This window comes from Ciona intestinalis, chromosome 9 (assembly GCF_000224145.3).
Source record: "Ciona intestinalis chromosome 9, KH, whole genome shotgun sequence".
NCBI lineage: Eukaryota > Metazoa > Chordata > Ascidiacea > Phlebobranchia > Cionidae > Ciona > Ciona intestinalis.
Genome location: NC_020174.2, coordinates 4,930,733 through 4,939,899, shown reverse-complemented (window position 1 = coordinate 4,939,899; position 9,167 = coordinate 4,930,733). Strand labels below are relative to the sequence as shown.

General features: G+C 35.9%; 3 protein-coding genes across 3 annotated transcripts in view; all 3 read left to right on the top strand.

Moving 5' to 3' along the window:
- The window catches only part of LOC100179490 (probable 2-oxoglutarate dehydrogenase E1 component DHKTD1, mitochondrial), a 13,005-nt gene extending 9,949 nt beyond the window's left edge, over nt 1-3,056 (top strand). The window contains exons 14-16 of the mRNA XM_009861434.3: nt 1,210-1,295; nt 1,627-1,891; nt 2,341-3,056. Coding sequence (XP_009859736.1) covers nt 1,210-1,295; nt 1,627-1,891; nt 2,341-2,445 — 456 coding nt within the window. The 3' untranslated portion in view covers nt 2,446-3,056. The remainder of the gene's footprint in view (nt 1-1,209; nt 1,296-1,626; nt 1,892-2,340) is intronic.
- Nucleotides 3,057-5,546: 2,490 nt separating this feature from the next.
- Nucleotides 5,547-7,319, top strand: LOC113474056 (ribosome biogenesis protein wdr12-like). The gene has a single exon (XM_026836060.1). The coding sequence runs from the start codon at nt 5,619-5,621 to the stop codon at nt 6,903-6,905; it is 1,287 nt and encodes a 428-aa protein (XP_026691861.1). The 5' UTR covers nt 5,547-5,618; the 3' UTR covers nt 6,906-7,319.
- LOC113474005 (protein Dr1-like) lies at nt 7,318-9,143 on the top strand. The gene is made up of 4 exons (XM_004226409.4): nt 7,318-7,463; nt 7,684-7,819; nt 8,125-8,288; nt 8,466-9,143. Exons 1-4 carry the CDS (start codon nt 7,392-7,394, stop codon nt 8,607-8,609), a joined length of 516 nt encoding a protein of 171 aa, XP_004226457.1. The 5' UTR covers nt 7,318-7,391; the 3' UTR covers nt 8,610-9,143.
- The last annotated feature ends 24 nt before the right edge of the window (nt 9,144-9,167 follow it).

The following is a 9,167-nucleotide window of genomic DNA, read 5'->3' as shown; positions in this document are numbered from 1 at the left end:
TCATTGAGTAACTTCATAGCCATGTTGTAATGCTTCACTGTTTTGTGTGGTTTACAAGCTTCAAGTATAAACCTCCAACAGCAAGCCTTAGTTTTGCTCTCCCTTCACTCGGCACATCGTTACCACGACACCATTTTAGCATAACTTGCGAACAGACCAACCCCCCTTTATAATCCCCAACCCCACAACACACAGTGATAAGCATCACAGCTACTTCCACCAGACCTTCTATATTCCTACATCTCTCTCCACCTAAAAATTTCTGATTTTTTTTCGGTCTGGTATATATTTGAACAGCAATGTTAAGATACTCTAGTAATCCAGCCTTATCCTCCAAACTACCCGCTATCCTTATCAAGTAAAACACACCCTCCATCTCCCATGAATATATTTTTCCCATGTCCTCCATTTTTGATCTCATTTTCAAACTTTGGCAAAATTTCAGATTTTCTTGGAAGTAAATTTGCGCAGTTTTCAAATCCCTCCTTCTGTACATTGACCTACCAGCTCCATGCAATGTTTCCACCATCATTATATCATATACAGCATAAACATCACAGTCTATGTCATCAATACAACTCATACTTTATAAAATCACAAGCACCAAGCTTTTAAAAATATAGAGGAGGCAAGGATAGTTACACGCTCCTTCCTGTGAAACAAATTGAACTATTGGTTGTAATGTTTATTGAATAATACAAAGTAGAAAATTCTTGCCTTCCAAAGTTTGGCACCGATATACAGCTAACAGTACTTTATACAACACCACATTGCGCTTACACAAACTTATTTGTTTACGTACAATTATATATGTGCTTATATATATATATTTACACTCACTTTTTTTCGTATAAAACTCATAAGCCTTGTATAATCCACTTACACAAATGATTATCCGGTCATGTTTTATAACTTATCAAAACTAATTAGCTTATCCTGTTAAAATGCATACAATTGCCACACATGATATATTACACAATGATGTCTATTTATTTATATGGTACAGGATATGCAAGCCTATCCTAAAACATTTCAGGAGTTGAAGCAAATCCTAAATTTTCCAATTTAAAAAAATTCAAATATTCGTAATAATACCAACAAACTCATGTTATATGTTTCGCATTTGTTGTCAAAATCCTTTGAGTTTTATAAAATCCCACCAGTAACATCGGATGTTACAACTAATTCAACAACACAATTACTTTCCAGGCCGCTTCTTCCCCAATGAAAGAGTTTGAATCAGGAACCCACTTTCTCCCTGTGGTTCCAGACAGCAGTTCAAAGTCCCCACAAACGTAAGGTTTTTTCTGTATTTAAAATCAATGTAAATGTGAACCATGTAACTGTCCTATGATGAGAACAGAGGCTCCCTCTTCTGTATTTCCATGATGAGGATGCCTTCGAACCCTTTTCCTGAGGACAAAATTGTCTTATTATAATGTGTAATAATGTAAAAAAAAGTTTATTGTTAATTTGTTCTTTCAACAGCAATGGCTATGACAGTAGACCTGAGATTCAGGCCGTAGTTTACCTACTACTTTAATTTAGTGTGGTTTTACTAAAAACTTCAGTCTAAATTTGCTTACCAAAGATGAATAAACTGTAAAACACAATTAAATATTCTAGGGTGAAGAAAGTGATTTTCTGTTCTGGGAAACATTATTTTGCCTTGGAGGACCAACGGAAAAAATTGGCTGAACAAAACAAAGATCTTAACAATGTAGCAATCGTTCGTATTGAAGAACTTTGTCCTTTTCCTGCGGAAGCGCTGCATCGTGAGGTTTCTAGATTTACTTCAGCCGATACATTTGTTTGGGCACAGGAGGAACCACGGAATATGGGGCCGTGGAACTTTGTGGATACAAGATTCCGTAATTTACTTGGAATACAGGTGAAAATAACATTTACATAGAAGCTGTTTTTTTGTAGTTGTTCAACATATTTATACCTGTAAGCTGTTACTGCCAAGCATATTACATTTGTTTTGTATAAGAGCTCTTTTAGCAGTTATTTGAGTTCTGTAATTTACACAATGTATGTAAAAATAACATAAAAGCATATTTTTTCTGTAAATTGTTTCTGGTGGGCATATTTCACTTCCTTTTTTCCAAATATCTCGCACTGCTGAGTGTCATTCAACCTAATGAAGACAACCTGTATGCGTAATATAGGGGCTTTTAAAACACTGGTTTACTTTTAAATGCCAGAATGTCTGTGTTACAAAACCAGTCAACCTTTACATTCTTTTTTAGTTTTTAAATTTTCACAGATCAGTATTTTGGTTGTTTTAAAACTATTAAAGTTTTGTGTTTAGTTATTTAAATTTTGATTTATTTCCAGTTAAAATATTGTGGACGTCCCGTCATGGCAGCTCCAGCTGTTGGGATCAATGCTTTACACTTACAACAAATACAGAAGATTTTGAATGACCCATTTAATTTATAACAGGCTTCATAATGTAATATAGTACTGTGGGGTAAGATTGGATACTGTTAGCACTTAATATATCTTATGTTTGCTAACCATGTTAAAACAATTAGCAATACTCAAAGAGTCGTTAGAATAAGGTTATATTATTCTGTATTTCTGTGATTATTCTTTGTTTACCAAAAGAGAGTGAGAACATGTCTCATCTTACCCCGACTTACTATACCTTCAGTACTTTAAATGTGAGCCTGCCTACATGGATAGATTTTATTTCAAACTTTATTTATGTGTCTTAAAGACCTATTTAAAACTTGGGCTTTTTAATATTATATCTATTTACTTTATTTAATAAATCATGTTCAAGTAAATCAGTAAATTTAGGATATTTACTTTTAACTTTGTATGAAGTTGTTACCTATTCACTGTGTATTGGCTTATAGGTTTTGCTTCACTTTACTTTACAACGTAGTTGTGTTTAATAGTTCCTACTGTGTGCAATATTAGTGGGGAAATTTACATTAGCAGTTGATAAAAACAGATACGAATTTGGTAATAGTATACAATGTTTCTAAATTGCTTTGTATATTGATTGTCAGGAATAAATACAGCAACGAAAATAGTGGTTACAATTTTAGTGTATTTTTATTTGAATCACTGTAAACATTTATGAAATTAGTTAAGTATTAGATTCAAGTACATGTTCAATTAATTTCCCAGTAAGTTGGCACTTTCATTCGATTCATTCATTTCTGTTCTTGCGTAAGACGTCTTCGTAATAAGTAACAATATGAAGGCGAACATACAAGCAACTAACGTAAGGATATTTGCCTCTATAGCACCAACGTTTGTAAGTATGGCTCTGTTAACCGTAATGTAAACTAATTGCATGATCGCTGTCCCGCTTAGAAATAGTTGGGTAACGTGGGTCATGGGTTTGGGATAAATCACCTCTGCCAGTAGCTCTAAAACGGAGGTTACAACAAACCCGTCAAACAGCCCAAGAGCCGCCATGCCAATATATAACAGAAATATATTCTGAAAAATAAAAAAAAGAAGCACACACGCACAGCTTAAAACCATACCAAATACATTGATAAGTAATAATAGTTTGTACGCTCGTGTCTTTATGATTATGGGTCCTGCCACCAATGATGAAATCGTACTTAACGCCCAAGCAAGCATTACTAGTCGGCCCGATAAAGTATTTATATTTCTCGTAGAGGGAAAACTTTTATGCAGAATAGATGACAGCAGGACTGTGTAGAAGACGATTACAACGTAACACATGCAACCTGCGAGTAAAACTGGCGCTACTGTTCTGTTGGTTAATATTTCCTTAAATTCCTTTAATGCCCCTTTAACGGTAAAGCTACTGATTGGGTCGGTCACATTTTGCTGAGCAAAGCTTGCCGTCGACGGCGGTCGGTTTTCAACGAAAACAAACCCGAATACTGTTAGCAGAAACGCAGCCGATGCTAATGCCCCGAAAAACATCATCATGTGAAGTCGGTTTTGTTCAACTGACTGGTTAACATGCACCAGGTAAGGCGAAACAGTGGAGCCTACAACTTGCCCAAATCCTCTAGATAACAATTGGACGGCGACTGCTAAAGCAACTTCATTAGATGGGAACCATATCGACGCTGTTAGAGGTATTCCAGCGAAATTAAACAAGGCAGAGAATCCAATACAAACCTGCCCGATTATCGCACATGGGAAACCTCTGGTTATGGAAACGCCAAGTAGAACCAGTATAAGCCCCACCGTAAATATTGCCAGATATATAATCGTTAATTGCCTGAATTGAACAAAAGAAATGACCGCACTGATAGGGATTGCCATTACAATGTAAACTACAGGAGCTACCAGGTTCAACCAATCCACTTGCCAAGGTTGTATGTCGAAAAGTTTTGCCAGAACGTTGTTAATCTGGCCGAAGCAGGAGAAATCAATACACAGTAAAATCCCATAGAGTGACACCACAGTGAGAATGCACCATCTTTTCTTGTAAACCTTGACTTGGTTTTCTCCATTTTCTGTCCTTTCCATAACAACTCTATCCATGGTTCATAAAAAATATTTAAATCCTGTCTCCAAGCAATAAACAGTCAAAACAAAATTAGTTTTGAATACAGACACTCGTTTTATTCTACTACACTGTTGCTTATTAGATTATGTTAATACTAAAACCCTAATTGAAGATAGCTTTGTGTATTCTAGCGACTGGGTATAAGCAGAACATGCAGCCTTTGTTTCATGTTGGTTTCTGATGAGAACAATTCTAGCAACAGGAAAAGAATAGGAAGTAATGTGATTGTGGCAATAGCACTGAGACCCGCGGCGTATTTATGATTAAATGCTTAAATCCTAACTCCGAACTGAAAAAAAAAACGAGTTAGATACCTTCGTATATATATAGAGCTTGGGGGAACATGTGATATGAAACACAAGCTCCCCTATAGCAAGTTTCATCTAATGTGGCTTAAGGTTTGCGTTTATTCACGGTCTACGAGAGACGCCGTGGTTCATTCCATAGCTTCCTATATACTATATTGTAAGCCATAGTGCACTAGGAAGTGCGACGCACATATTCCAATGCGGCTCTTGCAGAAAGAAACCACAATAATTCTTACAATCAACGATTTGAATAGATCACATGGTAAGTTTTTTTGGGAAGTACTAATTTACACGGATATTATTGCAAAGAAATCTTTTAAAAACATGAATGGCCTGTCGGAAAGTCACTGCTTTGAAAAGCATAGTGACAATATAAGAGCGCCACATATAAGCTACGACTGCTGTTGAGAATAAATGCTCTTTATACTGTTTATAAAACGCACGTGTTTAATTAAGTTTAGAATATAATAAGTTGTTATTAGAGTTATTAAAAACTTTATTTAAGACGATTGTGTTCAATTATGCGTAAAATGTAACTATTTATTGATTGTAACTTATTATTTGCGTGTATAAAGCATACTATAGTGAACAACCTTCCGTGACGTTACATATTTATTATAAGCAATACGCGAGGGGAATAGTAAACGTTTAGTAGCTAGTGTGGGATAATTCTTCACTAAAACAGGTTATTTTGTTAACTCTTGCTGTTTTATTTCCCAGTGCTTAAGTAGCCATAAGGTATCGTTTTAAACTTTGTGTTTAATCCAAACTGAAGAGCGAGGGTTATCAGTACAATGGCTCACTTCCAAATTAAACTTTTCACACAACAAAAACAGTTTTCAGTTACTGATAATACGTTTTCTGTACCTGGTAGCAGCACATGCACAGAATTGAATGATTTAGTGAACAAACTTTTGTCAGAAGATAAGGATGAAAGCACCAGATCTGACTTCGACTTTCTTGTTAACGATGAGTTTATAAGAACTTCATTGGTTGATCATGTTGAAACTAAAGGGTTGTCCTCTGAATCTGTAATAGATGTGGAATATTTGCAACGTAAGCAAGCACCAGAGCTTAAACATTCATTTCAACAACCAGATTGGATAAGCAGCATAAAAACAACTGAGAAATTTATTATAACTGGATCATATGACTGTGCGGTGACTGTTTGGGACAGAGTGACCACAAAACAGTTGGTTAGTGGTATTGGCCATTCTGAACCTGTGAAGTCAATTGCAATAATCAACTATAATTCTGATGAAAAAAAGCAAAAGATAAGTTTTGTTAGCACGTCACAAGACCAACATGCTGTTATTTGGACGTATAACTCATCAACTAATCAGTTGAGTTCATTGTTTTGTTGTAAAGGTCACTCAAAGAGTGTAGAATGTGCTGCTAGCAATGAAAAGAAATCTATTTTTGCGACTGGCTCGTGGGATTCTACAATAAAGGTTTGGTCATCCTCTGTTACACCAGAAGAAGACACACAAGAGGTCATCAATTCAAGCAAAAAGAAATTCAAAAGTGGGAAAAAAAGTCTGACTAGGACGGCGAAAGTAACACTGTCGGGCCATACAGAGGTTGTGTCGGCACTCACATGGTTGAATGAAAATGAAATTTGTTCTGGATCTTGGGATCATACTATTCGAATCTGGGATATTGATACAGCAGTAGAGAAGTCCCACATGCGAGGAATGAAGTCTATTTTATCGCTTGATTATTCCCATCTTAGTAGATTGGTTGTGACGGGGAATACAGATCGCCATGTAAGGTTGTGGGATCCTAGGAGTGGTGAAGGGGCCGTCGTGAAGTGTAATTTAACCTCACATATTGGCTGGGTGACTTCTGTTCACTGGGCCCCTAATGATTCTCATACATTAGTGAGTGGATCATTGGACAACTGTGTTAAAATGTGGGACACAAGGAGTCCTAAGGCCCCATTATACGACCTGCAAGCACACACAGATAAAGTAATGTCTGTTGATTGGTCTTTGCCGGACATTGTAGCCAGTGGAGGGGCTGACTGTAAAGTGTTTACTTTTACAGTTAACACTGGTGCAGTGGATAATGTATACGGATGAAAGCTGCAAATCCATTATGAGTAATAATTGCTATTTACGCAATGATTGTGGTTTCAATGCATCAATCTTGAACACTAAAACATACCCAAAATGTTTATGTTTTAAATAATTATAAACTTGACCAGAGTACCTGTTTATTGAATAATATTCCTTACTATGTTTTTGATAAGGGCTATATTGGCATTTGCAGAAGATAACTATAATATAATCTTTATCGCAAAAGTTTGGTAAAAATATTGTTAAAATCTGTTTAACATCTCTAAAAGTGTCGCTTTTTTGTTGGGGTTATATTTAGGATTACTATTTTAGGGTTACTAATAAGTTTCAACCAAAATGAGTAGTTTTATTTTAAAATCATCCAGATTTTTGCATTGTGTATAGGCGTATAGCATTTCACTCATTTTACTATTTCAGTATTAGCAGTGATAAATAATGAACTGATAATTACATGCTGCAATAATTGATTAATCTTCCTTGTGTATTCAAATGGCTGAGGAAGATGACCTAAACCTACCAAGAGCCGCCATCAATAAAATGATAAAGGAAATTTTACCCCAGGTAACTATGTGAACTATATACTTAATTTATATAAGTTTGTTTGTAATTATTATTCATTGGGCCCTTTTTCGTGTGACTGTCGGCTGATAATTTAGACAACCCATTAGTGACCGCTTAGTTGGATGCCCAGGAACACGACCACAATGGTTGTAACATGATTAACAATAACAGATTAATAACAGGTTGACAATGTATTAAACTATTTGCGCTTGCTGTTTAGGTCCGAGTATCAAATGAAGCACGAGAATTAATAGTAGCTTGTTGTAATGAGTTCATTCATCTTGTTTCATCGGAAGCAAATGAGATTTGCAACAAAAACACAAAGAAGACCATAATGCCTGAGCATGTGTTGGAAGGTATGTTCATGCTGAATTTATATCTTGAACCACATTGGCATTATTTTAACAAAAATGCTGCATTGCTAATCTTTTATGCAGAGTGAATCTTTATACACTTGTGTAATTAGTTTAGGTGTTGGGGGGAACTCTGGCCCATATGGTCCCATGACACGCCTCACTGTAGAACACCCATATAGAAATTAAGAATAAAATGTACATTTACATTGTTGGGGTAATGGGCAAACTCTAACCTAAATCCCAGGTTCCATGGCATCGCTGTAAGACCTCACCCACATGAAATCAGCTCTAACTTTGCATTACAGCATTAGAAGCGCTTGGGTTCGGGACTTACGTAACAGAATGCAAAGAAGTTCTTGCCGAATGCAAACATGTCGCACAGAAGAAGCGAAGAGGAAGTAGTAGGTTGGAAAACCTTGGCATTCCTGAGGAAGAATTACTAAGGCAACAACAGGAACTGTTTGCTCAGGTAATGTTCATTGTATAAATGCAACTTTGTTTTTATTTCCTTTTTAACTTTATTTTAAAGTTTTGGCGTGCTTTGCATTGAGGTGTCAAATCCTAATGAAGTCTTGTCAATTGGCAGAAGAAATATAAAAAAAGTGAAAAAATGCTGTATAACAGTAGATGGTTATGTTTTAACAAGGCGAGACAGCAACAACTTGAGCAGGAACAGCAGGAGTGGCTTCAACAACAAATGGAGATGGTTCGTGATGGTTTGATACCCGCACCTGGTCAACCACCATCACAAGATATAGCTGGTCCTTCCTCTTCTGCTGAAAATGGTTGAAGTTTAACATTAGGTTCCAAACCTGGGGTGGCAGGGTAGGAAGGCTGCTCTGGAATTTTCTTCATTATTCAGAAAACATTACGACCAAATTTGTCCCGGATTTTTTTTGCATTACTCCTTAATCGGTTGAACCAAGTTGTTTTATAAAGTATAAGTAGTGTCAAGTCCAACTATTACCGGCCTCCCCTGCCTTTTACAGTTATGTCTGGCGCTTATGAATTGGTCCATTATGTGTTCCACATCCGCTAAGCTCAATGAGGAAGTGTATGGTTGCCTTTCAAGCCCAACTTTTAGACCATTACTTACTTATTTTTTGTTAAAAATCATCAGAAAGCATAGTCGTAATTTTGAAATTGTGACAAGATTGTGAAAAACTGTAAGTCACTAAAGTTATAACATGTTCATTTTGAATTTAAAGTATTAATATATGGATTAGTTAAATATAGTCTTGTGAAATCGCCAGTGATTACTTTATAGTGATGTATTTTTACTTCCTGTACGACTGTACATCACATTAAAAAACACATATTTTTATTTCTGCATTTGCAACTCTATGTG

Bases quoted from the DNA above. Each gene is read 5' to 3' on its own strand.
- LOC113474056 (XM_026836060.1), top strand. From the start codon at position 5,619: ATGGCTCACTTCCAAATTAAACTTTTCACACAACAAAAACAGTTTTCA.
- LOC113474005 (XM_004226409.4), top strand. From the start codon at position 7,392: ATGGCTGAGGAAGATGACCTAAACCTACCAAGAGCCGCCATCAATAAA. The intron at 7,464-7,683 runs GTAACTATGTGA...CTTGCTGTTTAG, and splicing joins TAAAGGAAATTTTACCCCAG to GTCCGAGTATCAAATGAAGC. The intron at 7,820-8,124 runs GTATGTTCATGC...TTTGCATTACAG, and splicing joins GCCTGAGCATGTGTTGGAAG to CATTAGAAGCGCTTGGGTTC.